Consider the following 18,988-nt stretch of genomic DNA (forward strand, 5'->3'; position numbering starts at 1 on the left):
AGAATATTTAAAGGAAAAGACATAAAAAAGTTATATTTCACGTCCCAAGAATGGATAAGAGGAAAAGGACAAAATAACGAGAAAGAGTGTGGATATTGAATTCTCGGATATCCTCGGCATGGCGCTCTCTCGTCTCTCTTTCTGAGCTCTGAAGACAGTCTTTGGTGTCATAGATCGAGAAAGATGGATGCCGATATTCATAACCCATCTCAAGGTTACAGGTTCGGTTCTCGCTCTCGTACTCATGTTTGCTTGTTCTTTTCTAAGCCCTTTTCTATCACTGCTTTTCATGTCATTGATTTGATGCTACTAATTGTCTTTTGATCTCATATACTATTTATTATCGTGAGACTAAAAACCCAGATGCTTGTGTCTTATAAAAATGATTCCTATAGTAAGGGATCTTGGATTGTTTAAGTAAACGAAGTAAATCAGAAAGCTTTGATTTATTTATTTTTGTAAAGCATAAAGCAGTGATATTTACAGTTATCTGCGTGTTTGGAGAGTGATTTCGTAGATTACATGTGGAGTATTTTGACTTTATGGCATGATAAATCCGAATGACAACGGCTATTGAATTTGGTAATTCTAGCTACTTGGTGTTTATGTTTCTGTTCTGTGAAGAATTTAGCTATGTAAACTATACAAACGAAATTAATTGAGATTTGGGGAAAAAAAAAGCACTTTTATCTTTGATTGTTTGTTTATGCTGTGAATGTTGCATTCTCCAAATAGGAACAGAGTTATGTTAAAAATTCTAAACTAGTGATTGTGTTTGTTTTGTTGAAAACAATAAATTGGAGACACAATTGGTTTCCTCCACTCTCAATTATTCTTTTTTACCTTTTCTTGCCCGATTGTCTTTAAACTGTAACATCATTTCATGGACATAATTAAAAAATATTGTTTATTTGTTTTAGTACAAGAGTTGCCCACTTTGTAGGATTGGAACTGTGTGAAAAGCTGTTAAACGCAATAGTAACCTTGCTGGTTGCGCATAAATTCTGTATGTACGGTTCTGTTTGCAACTTTTTTCTGTTCATAAATATTTCTGCATCATTGAAAATTCCTGAACATATGTAATCCAGTCAATAGCATTTGATTTCTTTGTCAATTATGTTTGTGCCACTACATATTCTAAATGTTGTCTGATTGTGCTGGCAATTCTTTGTGTGAGCTTTTTCCTCTCAACAGAAATTAGATCGGTGAAAATAAGAATATTTGACCTACACTATATTTTGTACACAACTTGAGTGTGATATGCAGGGTCATGAATATTATCTGAGTTATCATTAGTACACAGGATGACAGTGTAAAACCATGTTGAATCTTCATTACATGTATAATCTGTGCTTAAAGACATCTCCAACCAACATATGGAGACTTGTTTATTATGCTTCTGCTGAAAGTTGTAATTTTCGACTTGTAATTACTACCTCCTTTTCAAATTGCTAGGCTTTCATATGGCCAATGGGTTTTGAACCTAATTTGTCACTGCACACTCTTAACATTGACATATAGCAAGGGAAGTATTGTAAATGAGGAAATTTTCTGATAGCAATAAACCCATAATAAAAAGAGTATATTATATAGGAAAAGGAAGTGTGGGCCAGTTAATGTTAAGGCCCAACCTACAGAAACAATCAGTTAGCTCATAATTAGGAGGCAATTACTAGGGATGGTTGTTATAAAGGTCAAAGTTAGAATTGAGGTGTCTTTCGTAAGTGAAAAAGTTTGTGTTGGATAGTTGCCTAGATCTCTAAAATATTTCTGGCATTGTATGATAACAGTCTTCACTTACATTGGGTACAGGACTGTGTTCATTCTCAGTAATGCAATTCAGTCTTTTTTTCTCTTTCCTTGCTGTACCAGTTCTAACACTGGTATCAGAGCTCCAATCTTGAGTTGTGGTTGAGGCAAGATTTTGATTCTTGAATTCAACATTTGACGTTAGATTTTGAGTTGGGGTATTTGTGATCTGAAGTCGCCCAAGGAGTTAAGTTGTGCAAGATTCTTGAAAGAAAACAGGTTCTTGGTTAGAAAATTTTTTCTGTGCAATTGGGTAAAGCAAGAAGCCAAGAAGATGGTTTTGAACAAAGAGTTAGAGACACGATTTGATGAAATGCGACAAGAAACTAAGGAGCAGATGAATTTGATGGGGACAGTCCATGCAACACTCAAGGAAATGATGGAACAGAACGTGAAAGATGACTCAAGTCTAGGATTAAGGAAAGCTTATGACAGAAAAGATGAAGAACTGAATTTTGACAAAAACTGGGTTACCGAGGCACCCAAGATTCTTTTTTCCCCTTTTGATGGGCTGCAAATGTGAGCACTACTTTGCATTAGATGATGTGCCAGAAACCCAAAAATCTAAACTTCTAATGATGGCTATGGAGGGAAAGGCTTTTGCATGGCTATGGCATTACACTGTACAGAGAAGTAGAGATAAATGTAGGTTTGATGATGGTAACTACAATGATCCTTTATTGGAATTAACAAGATTGAAGCAAACAAGCACTTTAGGAGAGTATTTGGAGGCCTTTGATGAATTGTTTGCTAGAGTAGAAGTAGAGGAGTCAGTGGCTTTAAGCATATTTTTGGGAGGTCTGCGTTGTCCTTTAGAGAAATCAGTTAGGCTCCATACACCCCAATCTGTACAAGAAGCTATGAAGATTGCTAAGATTCAAGAGGAGATTTTGCTAGAACTGGCAGGACAGGGAATGGGGCAGAGATATATGACCATGCAAGAATTATGGAGATCAGCCAAAATTGGGGGAAGCTCTGTTAATAATTGGAGGAGCAGCACTATCCTTCCAAAGACCGATAATGTTGCAAGTCAGAATCTGATATGTGATGTCTGTAACAAGATTGTAGCAGGAGTGGAGGAAAATAATAAAGGTAGAAGAATCAGACAAACGCGTGAGGCAGAGTATAAAGAGAGAAAGAGAAAGGTGCTTTGCTTAACCTATGATAAGAAGTACATAACAGAGCATGTTTGCAAGAATAAACATCTCAGGGTAATGATTTTGGAAGAAGTATACGACCCAGAAGAATTAGGAGTCACAAAGAGTGAAGAGGATGAGGGACCTTGGGAAGGACTAATAGCTTAGCTGGATCTTCGGAGTATGGTTGGTAGATCACTTAAACTGTGGGCTATGCTCGATAACAAGGTGAAAGTTTTTGGTGATAGTGGAATTCATTTCTCAACAATTAGTGAGAAATCTTAAGGTACCGGTCAAAGAAACCCCTCTATATTGGGTGAAAGTAGGAGATGGACCCAAGGTGAGAACAGAAGGGAAAGGGATGTGTCAAGGGCAATATTATCAATGGCGTATAGCAGGTCATGATGGACAGCCGAAAAACTGTCATAAAGTTATGATAGAAGTATGGCAAATATAATAAAATATATAAAAAATTACTACAAATCATAGAAAATTAAGTAAATAAATTAATATAACTTTTGTAGCTTAAGTCTCAACTCAACATAATTCAACATAAAATAAAAAATCATCAAATGACAAGTTAATAAAACAAAGTGATAGTAAACAATAAAAATATAAAAGTTAATTTTCTAATCCTCCTCTTCAATTCCAAAATAGTCATCTTTTTCATCTACCAAGGCATATTCCTTCTCCTCCTCTTCTTCCTTAGATTCTTGAAGATTAATTTCTAATTCATCTTCATCTTCTAGTTCTTCATCATTATCATCTTCAATCACCATTTTCTCTTTTCCTTTTCTTGTTAAACATGTCTTGATCTTGGAAACTTTTGCAACTTTAATAGTCATATGACTTTATGAATTCTTTTGTTTCATAGAATGACGCTTAGTATATGTTCTAGGCTCTTCAACTCCAAAAGCTTCATAAACAGTTACCCAATATAAATATCATCATCATCATAAAAAACTAAGTCATTTCTAGCATCCTCATCATGAGCATCATTATCTACCTCTCCAACCAGCCACTCATTACACCCATCAATTTTATTGAGTGTAATTAGATCAATTACATCTTTAAGATTGTAATTAAATAAATAAAAAGTCAATTAGCTATTCAATCTAACTAATATTGAATAAATGCGGAAGCACACAAACCAAGTCATGCAATATTTTGTTATCAAGTCTATTTCTTTTCTTTGAATGAATCTGCAACGTAAGTATAATTAGAAAAGAATTAATTAGTTACATTTAATTTCTAGAAGAAAGTACTAAGCTTGAGAGATGAGAAATTGCTGAAAAACACTCCAGTTGCGTTTACATCTGAATGCACTACATGTTAAGTTCAAAATTTTGATAGTTAGTTGCTACTACTGAAGATCGTACGATTTTACGACCTTAAACCTTCCTTGAGATCTTGTTAGAAACTGGGATCGCAAATCTGTACGATTGGCTAGGATCCCAATCTTTTCCCATAGGATCGTAGGATCGGCGATGATCCGATCTTGGGTCAGATTCTGGCCTTGGATTTTTGGGTTGGGCTTTTGCGGGTTGGATTTTCGGGTCGAGTTTTTTTGACCCGGTTTTTAAAAACAGTTCTAGGGCAATTTTTTCCCTTTCTCTCTCATCTTCTCTCTTCCGTGCGACTCATTCTCTGATCTTCTCTCTTCCGTGTGACACAGTCTCTCATCTTCTCTCTTCCGTGCGACCTAGGCTGGTCTGGTTGGTCGGTGTTTGCTGTTGGTTGGTGCTTGCGGCTACTTGATGGCGACAATGATATGAAACCAAGTTTTTATTATGTTTGATATGATAATGTTAACCAGAGTTTTAAAGACGCATGAAATTGAAATTTAGAATGTAATTATTATGTTTTAGTTGTGCAAACAATCAAGACATATAACTGTAATTTCTAGTTAAATTATAATTCAATTTTTTCATTTTTAATTAAATGCAGACAAAGTTGGAAATACATTAAAGTTAAATTATAGATTTTAATATATTAGTAACTATAGCAATAATAGTAATTATAATAGTAATGAATAAAAAATCAAGTGATAATAATTACAACAGTAGTAATAACAATAATAAATACTCCTTCTGATCCTTTTTATAAGAAACAAAAGATTAAATCATCAGAACTAAGAAAAGCAATTAAGTATGTTATATTTTTGATAAATATAAATTTTATTTCGAAAATACCTATGATATCAAATATGGTTAATAATTTGTATATTCAATGATACTAATAAAAGAAGAATATAAAAAAAATTTAACAATTAATGCATCTTGAATCTATCATTTGTTTTTTATAATAAGGATCAAGAAAATGTTCTATTTTGTTTCTTATAAAAAAGATTGGAAGGAGTATTATAATAGTTTGTGGTAATAAAAATGTTAATAACAGTAGTAAAAGTGCTAAAAATAAAGAAAATAATTAAAGTGCTGTGAGGTAAGATTAAGAATTTTGATTAACAGAATATTATTTCTAGTTGTGTTATATTTTTATAAAATTGGGTCTTGGAATGGTGTTTCAATTATAAAATTGGGGCTTGTAAAATTTATTGTAATAGATTAATTCTAGTTTGACTAATTATGTTTTGTATTGGATTTAGAATCTATGACTTTTAAGTTATATTTAATTAAGTTATGTGATTTAGATATTATTAATCTTTATATACGTTATTTTTTATGCTTATATATATATATATATTTAAATATAGTTTTACATGATTGGTAGGATCTTACGATCTATGATTTATGATTTTTGACCCCCTCCCGATCTTAGGTAAGATTCCGATTTTAACAACATTGGTTGCTACAAATTTAGAGTTGAATGGCCATACATTCTCCACCAAAGATAAAGTATAACTTTAAAGGAAACTATAAATTAACTTGAAAATAAAATGTTAAAGTCTTTGATTAATTACTGCGAGCAATACTTTTTCTTTATGATTTTGCAAAGTCAGATCCAAAGAAACCACTACCATTCTTATGAATTGGTAGTTCAAGTAATATGCTTTGCACATTTTGACTTGACAACAATCTCTTGATACAATCATATAACACATTTATAACTTCCAAATCATTGTATTTTCTTTTATTATTTTTGAATGATTTAATAATAGCTAATTTAGTCTTATCCATTGCTTCATCAATGCATCACTTAGTGGTCTTCTTTCACCATTCAACCAAACAAAGCACCAATACAAGAGGAGTCATGATTTTGAGAGTGTAAATTATATAATTTCAAAATGAAGACATTAATACAATTTTTGTTGCTTGTTTCTCTGTAGTTTTCTTTGACAATTTGTTTATGCACCACTCTTCAAAAGTAAATATTTTTCTAAGATTTGTTTTTTTCTTGAGGAAGCTCTTCTATTGATAGAAAGGAAGTTACAAATCAAGTAACCGTATACCTCACTAATTTCCTATTGTTTATAAAATTTCTCAATAAACACAAGATACTTAAATGACTAATAAAGCCAATTAGAGATATTCTCATTTGAATTGTCTTTTTTATTCAGAGAAACTTTTCAATATCTTCATATATAAGGTCTATGTAATTAGTTGCACAAGGAGTCTAATAGAAATGTGTTATAATTTGTTACCAACTAAGACATAATTACTTTCATTATTTGTTATAACTTGTACAACTTTATCCTCTCCAATCTCCTCTTCAAGAGCATTAAGCATTTTAAATAATTTTTCGTTGGTCGTTATAAAATTAGATCCATCAATGTACCTCCAAACATAGTTTTAGCAGGAGAATTCACTAAGAAATTAATCAAGCATAGATGCTTACAATCAATCCCTGCATCATATATCAAGAAAATAGTATATTATAAGAAAAGAAATAGTGGCAATTATTAAGGCCCAAACATAATTATGAGGCAAATACAAGGGATGGTTGTTATAAAGGTCAAAATTAGGATAATTGAGGTGTCTTTTTGTAAGTGAAAAAGTTTGTGTTGGAGATCTAATAGAGCTAATGAGCCCAAGTGATAATTTGGTGTAGCAACAATCAAATAGGCCATTTGTTTGGAGGATATACGTGAGAAGGAATAAGAAGAATAGGGATTGATGATGTGGTAGGGGGTGTAGTGTGTTTGGTGTGGGTCTAGGGGTTAGAGAGTCAAAGGGTTGCCTCCAAAGAGGAGCAATGAACATGCTATCAATTTCATAGAAGTGTAGGGTCCGGTTAACATGCAGCCACATCGATATCCACACTATCATAAAAATGAGATAAAGAGGCAGGTTAGGGACTTGTTGCAGCAAGGATTGATAAGACACAACTAGAGCGCTATTTCTAACCCTGTTTATTTAGTTGAGAAGAAAGATGATTCATGGAGGATCTCTATTGATTATCGTACTCTAAACAAGGTAACTATTCTAGATAAGTTTTCTATCCCAGTGATTGATAAACTCTTAGATGAAATACATGGAGTTAGATTCTTTTCCAAATTGGATTTGAAATCTGAATATCATTTAGTAAGAGTTAGACCAAGTGATGTGCATAAAACACATTTTAGGACACGTAAAGGTCAATATAAATATTTAGTGATACCTTTTGGCCTTATGAATGCTCCTTCTACATTTTAAGCCTTAATGAATGAAGTATTTTGACCAATGTTGAGGAGATATGTGTTGGTGTTTTTTGATGACATTTTGGTCTGTAGACAAGATTGGGAATCTCATCTACATCACTTGGATGAGGTCTTGAGGGTGTTGCTTTCCCAACAGTTTGTGGCTAATAGGAAGAATGTCATTTTGCCGAAGAGTCTATTGAGTATCTAGGGCATATTGTATCTCATGAGGGAGTTGCTATGGATCCTAGTAAAGTGTAATGTGTTTTGCGGTGGCCTCCACCTAGGAATGTCAAAGGAGTAAGGGGTTTCCTCAGCTTCACGGGGTATTACCAAAAATTTATCTAGAATTATGGGAAGCTTGCCAAACCTTCAACTGATTTGACAAGAAAAGAGGTGTTTAAGTGGACCTCTGTGAAACAAAAAGCCTTTGAACTTTTGAAGAACAACATCACGTCAGCCCTAGTTTTAGCCCTTCCTGATTTTGATAAGGAATTTGATATCGAAAGCGATATTTTCGAAGGTGGGTTGGGAGCTATTCTCAACCAAAAGGGAAGACCTGTTGCTTTTTTTAGTAAAGCTTTGGGAAAGAGAAACCTAGCCAAATCTGTCTATGAGAAAGAATTGATGGCGGTAGCTTTATCTATACAACATTGGAGATCTTATCTTCTTGGGAGGAAGTTCATTGTTTGTGCTAATCAAAAGAGTTTAAGGGAGTTTTTATTACAAAATATTATCACTGGGGATCAACAAAACTGGGCTGCCAAGCTACTTGGTTCTCGATTTGATATTGTATATAAACCAGGTTTGGAGAATAATGGTGCAGATGCCTTGTCTAGGATGCATGAGGGGAATTTTTGTAGCATGATACATTTACTGGAATGAGAAAATTGGGGGACAAGTGGTTGCAAAAGTACATTGTGACAGCAAGATGCTGAAAATTATAGAAGACATTGTTAAAGGTGATGGAATGCATTAGGGGTACAGCTAGAAGAATGGTGTATTATATTACAAGAACAAGCTAGTTATTTCTGCTACTTTCTCTTGGATTCTGATCTTACTGCATGAGTTTCATTCAACACCACAAGGATGACATTTAGGTTTTTATCGCACTTATTGACGATTAGTTGCAAATTTGTTTCGGCAGGGCATGAAAGACAGGGTCCAGCAATTTGTATGAGCATGTGATAATGCCAAAGACAAAAAATACATGACCAGTTCTCCTAAGAGTGTGTTGCAAACTCTCAATATTCCTGATCAAATATAGGAAATAATTTCTATAGATTTCATCACAGGATTACCCTAGTTCAAGGGTTATGAAGCTATATTTATTGTGGTGGATAGTTATCAAAATATAGTTCATTTTATTCCCCTGAAACATCCCTATATTGCTAAATCCCTTGCTGAAGTGTTTATCATGGTATTCCAGCACCCATCATGTGAGACATCCCTATTCCCAATAGTTCAATCTCCATTATCTGATATTTCTTAGGAAAATATCCAATTTTTTTTTTTATAACATAGTCAATTATGTCTAAAGTATCAATTAACTCTTTTACACAAAAGCACTAATATCATACAATGGCCTAATATTATATAGTGCTCAATAGGTTACAAACCTTCTAAGTTTCGTCTTGCCATTCAATTAATTACATCATAAAAAAAATGAAGGTCTACATAGTGACCTTTAAAAACAAATCACTAAACATATAACTAGTTGCAACAATCTTAAGTTACTCCCTAGTTAGCTCATCTTCTGCTCCTTTGATCCAATTAGAGGAGAGTCATTCTGTATCCGTAACATTGTCAAAAGACACAAAACAAAGAAGAGAGGTGAGTACAAGCATTCATAAACAATAATACAAGGCAATAAATATACTTAAATGAACAAAACATCATTCAGGCATCAACGATATCAAACATCCCTATACTTGTGCTTAAATGAACAAAACAACATTCAATCATGAAGCAATAATCATTCAATGTCTTTTGTTTGTGAATTCTCCATGGAATAATTAATTAATTATTCAACATTTTATTTTTAGGTTGAGATTGGGAGTTACGTGTCTGCAATTCGGCTAATGTCATAGGTACATCTTCTCTCTTTAACGGAGATAGAACATAAGTGCAATATTCTCATTTTATGATCACTACCAGCAGTCCACACTCAAATCAATCTTGGTATGCTCTAGTGTCTGTCAGGATAGGCTAGCAAAGTTTCCACTGCCTGTAACACAAGTTAGTTAGACTTGGTCCCCTATAAGTCTTGGACACTCTCCTATCCCTTATGGTCAGACCAACACTATTTGCTCCTCATCTGTACCGTGGCGTATTCAACTTCTTTCACAATCATAAACACAAATAATATCATAGTCATTAATTGTCCAACAAGTACATTATAACATCTCTATTTCAAGAGAACAATCAATTACATGAACATGACTAACAATCAAAATTTTTTAGATTTCATAAATTAACTTGTAAAATTTATAACTAATTCGATACAAGTCCAAACATCATAAAATCACCAAGGTTTTCTTCCTTTAAAAATACAAAAGCTTCCAAAGAATTAATCAAGTTTCAGTTTACTTTTGCTGTTCTTAGATCATTTCACTAAACAGCTAGCATATTGTAAAATTCATAATAAATTCAATTCTCATCCAAAACACATGAGACCAGTGAGATTATTTTTATTAACATGTCTATTTTCATGTAAAAATACTTCCAAAATCAAACTATTCCCATACATCAATTCGTGCTTTAATTTCTCAGTTCATGTCACAGAATAGTACAATTTAACAAGATATTGAAAAAATCATAAGTTATTCAATTTATCATCAAAACTCATGAAATCAGTGGCATTCTTTCAATTTAGTTATCTAGTTTCATATAAAAATATAATTAAAAATTTATGGCTTACAGATTTCAGAACAAGTCCTAAACATTTTCTCACTCTTAGTAACATACTTCTTAGAATCAGTCAAATAAAAAAGTCATACTTATTTTATTTTAAGTCCAAAATTCATCAAATTAGTGAGGATAATTTTCTTATAGTCTCTATTTTCATAAAAAAATAATAATAAAATAACGTCACATAAATTTTAAAACGAAAATAGGTTTCTCAGTATAATGCACAAAACGTTACTCTCGTATAACAGCATGTTGAAAAAATCATATGAGAAAAGTTTCATTAATAAGTCTATTTCTATACAAAAATAGAGATAAAATAACACCACAGAGAGAAATTAAAACGAAATTGAATCAAGACACACTGCTCTCAGAATACTATTTTCATGTAGCAGAAACTCAGAAAAATCATTAATTCAATTTAAATTCAAATAAAGTAAAACCAGTGAGAAAAGTTTCAAAATTTAACTATCCACATGAATAAAATACTAACAAAAATTTTTGCAAAGGTTTTCTCATATGTTACATTATTTGCAGTTTAGTCCTTTTACTTGCAAGAAGGTCCTTTTCTCAGTTTTTTTGGTAATTCTTAGATAGTCCAGAACGTTTCCAGTGAGCTTATAGGTCTTGAATCATGTCTTCAAAAGTTCTAAAATATTCTCTTGGTTCTACCACACGTGGTCAAGTATCTTGCACTTTTAAGGTATATTTTGGTCCAAAATCATAGTCCATCATCATGTCAAGGTTCAATCTTTCAAATTTATTCGTAGATCTTTGTTTTCATGATATTTCTCATATAGTCCAGCTGTTCCAAGTATGTTCAAGGTTCCATAGGTCCTTCTCGTAGTCATTTTCTAATTTTAGTCCATTTCTTATTAAAGTTTCAAATGAAAATCTTCAATAATGTCCCAAAAATACTTTTTAACTCCAATATAATCCAAACCAAAGAGAAAATCATATATGTTACTTGATTATCCTCAAATCAAATCACACAACATAGATCAAAGAGAAAAATTTTAAAATACACACTTAGAAACAAATTTTACAGAAAATTCATTTATTCCATGACAGAAAATATGCAATTTCGTAGAAAATTTTCAAAGTCCATCTAGTCAATTCCAAAGCATAAATCCACATGAATATATCATGGATTCATGAAAATAACACATAACAAACAAAGTCATTAACAAAATTCCATTAAAATATTGTTTTACAGTTAATTTTAGTTTTTCTGCAGAACTTACTGTTTTTGCTATTTTAGTGGTTTTCTTGTATATTCTTTTTCCAATCAATTCTTTTTTTTCATATGTATACTAAAGTCACGAAATTTTCATCATATAAAAACGGTTAAAGGCTCCCCTTTGACTCAAAAATTCATTTAGTAAAGTATTCCCTTAATTTATGAAATAGTACTCCCCCTTACTTGATTTTTGGTTGATGTTGGCTTGATCTTTGGGAAGTCCTCTTTCTCTCTTTCTCTTACTCTTTTCCTTCTCTTGAAAGTGATCTTCCACCTCCTTTGGTCTCTTCTTCCATGTGATCAAGGCTTCCATCAAGAAAATTGATTGCTTTGTGGATTTTGTGGGGTTTATTGTCTACTTTAGGACTTTTATGGTAAGTTGATGGATGATTCAACTTGGTGGAGTTCAAGAGATAGGTGTGAGACTGATTGTAGAAGTGTTTGAAGGTTGCTAAAGATTGTTAAGTTTGGAAACTCTCTTTCCCTTACATGGTTGCTCTATTCTTATATGAAAGTGGCCTTCTTTCTATGCATGGAGTTTATAAAAAAATTTGGCTTCTTTCTCTCTCTCCCTTGGCCCCTCACGGTTACTCCCTCTTATAGCAAGTGTGGAGATTTAATTTGGGGTCCAATCAAAGCTTTTCTCATAAGCCTACACATGGCCATCTTTTTTAATGCCAAAATTGCCCTCCATTATGATTCTTGTCTTTAGATTCTTTATCCAATTGTACTCAAATCCTCTTGGTTGCATTCTAATTCTTTTTGTTACTTTAAAGTGTATCTTCTAGTCCCATTTGGCTAGGGTAGTCACGGTTCCTAAGTTCAAAATTGGATGGAAATTGAGTCTTGCCACTTATTCAAAATCTTAATCATGAAACATTGACTTGTTGGACTTACCTTTCTTTCTTATTGGCTACTTTCTTCCAGCTTCTTCCATGGTTCATTTACTAGTCAATTGACTTCTCTTTCAAGCCAAGAAAACGTGCAAATTAAATTAGGTTGGGTAGGTTACAAATTTTGCAAGTTTTTGACACAAAATGGGTCATTTTCCACATCATATGTGGGCTGTTTTTGAGGAATTTGGGTTGGATTTTGTAGTTGGATTTTTGGCTTGATTATTGAACGTCCATAACCCTATTTGGTCCAATAACTTACCATAAAAATTTCAGAATTTATCTCATTCATTTGCTTGCCTAAAAGGAGCCTCCATTCTAGGTGCTTTTAGGGATAGTTTGGTCTTTTGGTCAAATTTTGTAATTTTATTTATTTTTCATTTTTGGATCTTTCTAATCCTCTTATAAATCATATAAAACTATTCTAGATAGTCTAAAAAAAAAATTTACATATTTATTTATTTTTTATATTACTCAATTCTTTACCTATCAGACTCATTTCGGTAAATTTTGTTAAAAAAATTTTTAGTTCTAGAGTCTCTACATATTTTATTTAATGAGGTTTATATAATTCAATAATCATTTATAGAGTGAAGGAAATTTAGGATGTTACATCATGATTGATAGAGATCCTATTTTTGTGAGTACTTTCTAGAAAGGTTTTCAAGTTATAAGGAACCCAGCTAAAAATGAGCACGCCTTATTATCCTCAAACGGATGGTCAAACTGAGGTGGTTAACTGATGTTTGGAGACTTTTCTGCGGTGTTTTATTGCTGATCAATTGCGCATTTGGATTCATTGGATACCTTGGGCTGAGTGTTGGTATAATACCAATTTCCGTGTGTCTATAGGAACTATACCATTTGAAGTGGTCTATGGTAGAGCTCCTCCAGTAATCACTCGATTCTTACCATCGAACTTTCTTTGAAGCAACTTAAAAACCATCTAAATCATACCCAAGGAAGAATGAAAGAACAAATTGATGCAAAGAGGATTGAAAGAAGCTTTGCTATTGGGGAATGGGTTTCTTGAAGCTACGACCTCAAGCAGCAAACTATTCATACAAAGATATGTTTTAAGTTGGCTCTCACTACTACGATCCTTTCCAAATTGTTTATCTAACAGGTGTAGTGTGGCCTACAAATCTAATATGCCTCTTGAAGCTTATATTCATCCTTTTTTCCATGTGTCTCTTCTTAAGGAGGCAATGGAAAATTATCAAGTAGAAATCACTCTTCCTGCTAGTTTGGAAGTTGAAACTTATGTTTTTGTTCTTGCTGCAGTTTTGGCTCATAGGGTGATGACTAAGAGTTTGAGAAGGGAGAAAACTTGTGAAAAGTTCTTATTTAATGGCAAGACAAACCAGTTGAAGAAGCTATATGGAAAGAGGATTTTTGTAACATCCCTTGTGTTTTTTTATATATAAATTTCAATAAAATTTATTTAAAATAAGTAACAATTTTTAATGAATTAGGAAAGGTTCGTGTTGATTTAATTTTTAAAGCAATAGAAGTTGTCAAAATCTTGAGACTTTACATATAAGTCTCATTCATAATAGAGAAATTTATTTTCACAATTTAAATTTAACACTAAGGTAAAAAGTAAGATTGAGAGAATTAACTACTAAATATTACAAATATATTTCTAAACATTATTTATATTAAATTTTATCAGACCCTTTTAAATTTCTAAAAATCGACACCAAATTATTTACTTATCAAAAATCAAATTTTGAAGAACTTAATAAACTTATTACAACTTTAATAAAACTTAAATTCTAGCAGAGCAGATTTTTTCTTACAACACTATTAAGAATATAATCGTAGAACAGATCATTCTTTATTTTAATTTCTGAAAAATAATTGTAAGAGTGAGTACTCCAACCCTACTAAATCCTTTATGTTATAAAATAATCAAATTAATACAAAATACATTAATTAATACAAAATACACCAAAGTAGTAGCAGCTCAAATATTACATTAATAAATTTACAGTAGATTGCACATAATAACAATTATATCATCCATACTTTTAATCATACATTAAAGTCATAGCGTTTCATATATTTTTACATCGATCAGCATGTCATAATACGTGCATCATAATCCATAATCATATTAATCAATGCATTATAATATATTTATTATAATTACACTCGTTGATATATTACAATACTTGTACTATAATTACACCAATCAATCTGTTATGATTTACTTCTTATAATCACATATATCACAATTTCATTACTATTGTCCTTAGGATCCCTTGAGGTCTTTCATAAGTATAGATAGTCGCTGGTTAACCCATGTATACAGATACAACGTATACAATATCAAGCTCCTTTTAGCAAAGGTATAATCAGGAGTCTAGTCAGGAAATAAGTATGAAGTCATGTTATGCATTTGCACTCATTAGATTGCACACACAAAAGAATGTCATTCACCATCCTATATTTCTTCCAAATTTTTCAAATCGTCTCCGAATTTTATACTCACAGTGTATCTTTATAACTATCTATACATATTTTTGTTAGTTTTTCATGACACTATTTCTCTTTTCATGGTTTTCCTTCTCATGTAATCATTTCCTCTCTTTTTTAACAGTTCAAACAACACTTTACAAATCAATGTAATATGTCAAAGGTCAGCTATCTCCGAGCTCAACTTAGATCATATAATTTCAAAAGTCATATTTCTACTTCTTTCAGAGAATACTCAAACATATATAAATTTTTAAAACATTACACACTCAACATAATATACCATCTAATTATAGTCAAATCATCAAACAATTTGCCATAGGTCAAACACCTCCAACTCAGCTCCAGCCGTGTAGTTAAAATATATTGAACGAATTCATCCTATAGTTACATTGTCGGATATCACATTCTCACAGTTTTAATAAAAATCATCAATCTTATAGTGTAGTCTTTCCTATTTTCATGCTCCAAGACATATATTGTTCAAAATTACTAATTCACACATATGATAATTAACAAGAATCATAGAAACTTCTTAAAATATTGTTTTGCTCATAACCTTTACTATAAAATTCTGTATTAAGTGTATCTTGAAACCAATCATAGGTTTTCATACCTAAAGAATCCATTTTGACATTAAAAATTTTAAAAAAAGTATATAGATCTACTATTTCAAACGAGGTATTTTGAGTTTTTCAAGTCAAAACACATAAATAAGACTTAGGGTTCGAAGTCCAAAGTTCTTGAGATTCAGGGTTTGGAGAAGTTCTCTCTAGGAAGAGAGAGTGAGATAACAAAGAGAAATGAGAGGGGAGGCTATTTGGCTTGCAATACAAGTTTAAGCCTTGAAGTTCCTTAAATACGCTTTTAAACTTGCATATTCTAGCTTGAGTGAAAAACATTCTTGCATGGGTGAGAACACCAGATAGAAAATATCTTCTCTATTTTTTATAATCTCGCTAGGTAAGATCCCTTCTCGCCTGAGAGAGACCTGGTTCAGAAAGCTCCTACTCTTTCCTATGACTTCTCAATTGAGCAAGATACCCTCTCACCTGGGTGAGAGGACATTTGGGGCAATATCATTCAATCTTGCCTGGGCGAGACTCATCTCGCCTTAGCGAGAGTGCCCGGTTCAGAGTGACTAGTCTCACTTAGGCAAGACCTTTTATAATTTTTATAATTTTAAATATTTTCTACTCAAAATAAAAATAAAATAAATAAGCGATAATGAAATGAGGATGTTATAGTTTTAGTCTTGAGGACAAGATTGTTTCTCAAGAGAAAAGTAGTGTTGGAGATCCAATAGATTCAATGGGCCCAAGTGCTAATTTGGTGCAGCAACAATCAAATAGGCCAATCGTTTGGAGGGTATATGTGAGAAGGAATAAGAAGAATAGGAATTGATGATGCGGCAGGGATGTAGTGTTTGGTGTGAACCCAGGGTGGTTGAGTAATTTTTTGTTGTATTGGGATGTAATTCGATAGAGATAGAGAGCAATAACTCTCTGTTTGTAGCCTTGTTTTGTGGACAGGAAGATCATTTCTCTATTTTCCTTTTGATCATTCAATAATACAAGTAGCATTTCTCTTTCAAATATCTTTTTTTGCAACTGTTCTTTTATCCCTAAACAATTTTGCATCAGTTTGTGTCGGAGAGAGTTGTCATGATCTCTTGAATATTTCTGGCATTATATGATAATAGTCTACACTTACATTGTGTACAGGACTGTTTTTCTTTTAATTAATTGTGAATTCTTCATATTTGTTTGCCTCTTAATGATTTATTTATCATTTTCTTTGGCATATTCTGATAGGGTGCCAAATATGGCAAATACTATATTAGGAAGGGTGATGGGCCTGTGTTTGGTGAAAGGACAGTTTTACAAAAGCCCAATGTATGGAGAGTTTATACTAGGAGACAGAAAATGGAGCCAAAGAATAATGATTAGTTAGTTAGAGGAGAAGTGACGTGGAAGAAATTCAGGATATAGGGAAATTCTGGTATATGGGGAGAGAAGGGAGTGGGAGTGAGGTAGGCAAGAATATTGTGGGTTTTGCTAAAGAGAGTTTACTCTCTGGAGGAGTCAAGTACTGACTCTTGGGAAATCCACCTGAGAATTGTAGAGCTTGAGCTCTTTTACTCAATTTTACTGCATAATCTGATTAATAACACAGCATATATAATTTGTTTCTATCATCTTCCTTTCAGATTCTGTGTTGATGGAGTGCACGAGACCAACATTGCTGAATGGAACAAGAAAAGAAAATTACAGAGTGATGAATTGGATTTACCAAGACCAAAGCATAAATGCTGGCTTGGAAATTCCTCCTCCGAACATGCTTCAATGTTTGAGGAAAATCGAGCCTTAGAGAGCATGCAGATTTATGTACTTGAAGATAGAACGGGTGCAGATAGCTCAGAACCTGAATCTGCCAAAGACAGCAATAGTTTTACGGAAGATTCTAATACTGCCATGTCTGTAAATGAAGAAGGTAAACTTGTCGCTGATTCTGCAAAGACATACCTATATGGGGGGCCATCCACTTCTTTGGTTAGTTGGGATGGCTACAATGTTAAGGATAATCACTGCTCTTTAGATGTATCTGCAGATGAGAAGGGATGTTCAGGTGAAGCGGACACATTTGTTGACAAAGAATGTAATCCATCTTATCATTATGCTGATATACAGGCTTTAAAGAATCTTGAGGAGCAGATTTTAGAATTAGAAAACCGCAGCAATCATGTGTGCCAAGAATATGCTGAAGACGTAGATATGGAATTTGAAGATTTTCTTTTTGCTCAAGGAGGAAATCGTAACATGTATGTCCTTTCATCTGGAAGATGGAGTGTAAACCAAGGTATACTGCATTCTTGATAGTTACTATCCGTGACAATAAGATCATTTTTCATATGTTGAAATTAGTTGTCAGAATGTCTTTGGCAGAATTTTCAGGTCATAATTCCTACGTTGACATGAACTAATGTTTTGGTTGCAGAGGCTCAATCAAGTACTAGGCCACCAACAATTGATCAAGAATTTGAGCAGTACTTTTCCATGCTTATGCTTTAGAAGAGATTACTCACAAAGGAGGTAGATGTATATATTTTGTAAAATGGGTATTGTATGTAGTACTTGTTCGAAGATTTATGTAGCTTGTTATTCTAACGACTTCTTAATATCTTCCGAAGGTAGTGTGATGTTGCTTTTTTTATAGTTCTTCACTTTGTTTACTCTGACCCCCTCTATATACTCCCATGCCACAGACTATATATTTAAAGGGGCCTAGCCTACTGATTTGTTTTAGAGAACTTAACATAGGTTTATTTTATTATGTAAGTAATTAAGCTGCAAATTGAATGTTTAGTTAATCTTATGAAAGTATCTTATCATCATCTTATAAGATCTTATTAATTTATTCTACTAAAGTTTCGAGGGGAAGGTAATTTATTAAAATAAACTTATTGAAATAAACTCTTATTCGGTACTCTTATTCCCACAAACTCTTATTTGGTGCTCTTACTTATTAATTACTTATGATGATCTATATGCATTCTAAATCAAATTGATGTTACACGTGGCATTGCTTTGCTTAGTAACTGAAACTAGACGAGGGAGAGGTTTTTTTTTTCTCTCAAAATAAGACAAAATTAAAAACATTAGAATAGAGCATTTATTAAACATATTTTCTTTGTCTGTGGTATTTTTTGTCACGTTTGTCACAATTGGGGCCGCGGAAAAAAATGATAAAATAAAAAATGAAAGAGTCAAAATAGAACGGAAGAGTGTCATCGAAATTTTTAAAGAACTCTAAAAGATAAAAAAATAATAATAGTGTGCTAGTCATATTTAAATTTGGGAGTCTAATTATCTATGAGGAAAATATTAATATCTTACTATGTCTGTAAAAATGAAAAACTTAAATTGCATAAAGTTTCATTTCATTC

At 32.5% G+C, this 18,988-nt stretch overlaps 1 protein-coding gene across 3 annotated transcripts; it reads left to right on the forward strand.

The window, feature by feature from the left end:
- The first annotated feature begins 39 nt into the window (after positions 1-39).
- LOC113850435 (protein FAR-RED ELONGATED HYPOCOTYL 1-like) lies at positions 40-18,507 on the forward strand. 3 transcript variants are annotated; one of them, XM_027480987.1, is made up of 4 exons: positions 40-221; positions 17,252-17,535; positions 17,653-17,901; positions 18,040-18,435. In XM_027480987.1, exons 1-4 carry the CDS (start codon positions 184-186, stop codon positions 18,111-18,113), a joined length of 645 nt encoding a protein of 214 aa, XP_027336788.1. In that variant the 5' UTR covers positions 40-183; the 3' UTR covers positions 18,114-18,435. The 3 variants fall into 3 exon arrangements, with proteins under 3 accessions (XP_027336788.1, XP_027336786.1, XP_027336787.1); XM_027480985.1 differs by having other exon boundaries at positions 65-221; positions 17,252-17,901; positions 18,040-18,507; XM_027480986.1 differs by having other exon boundaries at positions 65-221; positions 17,252-17,901; positions 17,988-18,121.
- Positions 18,508-18,988: the final 481 nt, after the last annotated feature.

Source organism: Abrus precatorius, unplaced genomic scaffold (assembly GCF_003935025.1).
Source record: "Abrus precatorius isolate BTA unplaced genomic scaffold, Abrus_2018 Scaffold9, whole genome shotgun sequence".
Lineage (NCBI taxonomy): Eukaryota > Viridiplantae > Streptophyta > Magnoliopsida > Fabales > Fabaceae > Abrus > Abrus precatorius.

Coding starts and splice junctions, on each gene's coding strand:
- LOC113850435 (XM_027480985.1), top strand. CDS start 184: ATGGATGCCGATATTCATAACCCATCTCAAGGTTACAG. Junction 222..17,251: donor AACCCATCTCAAGGTTACAG/GTTCGGTTCTCG, acceptor TCTTCCTTTCAG/ATTCTGTGTTGATGGAGTGC. Junction 17,902..18,039: donor AAGATGGAGTGTAAACCAAG/GTATACTGCATT, acceptor TTTTGGTTGCAG/AGGCTCAATCAAGTACTAGG.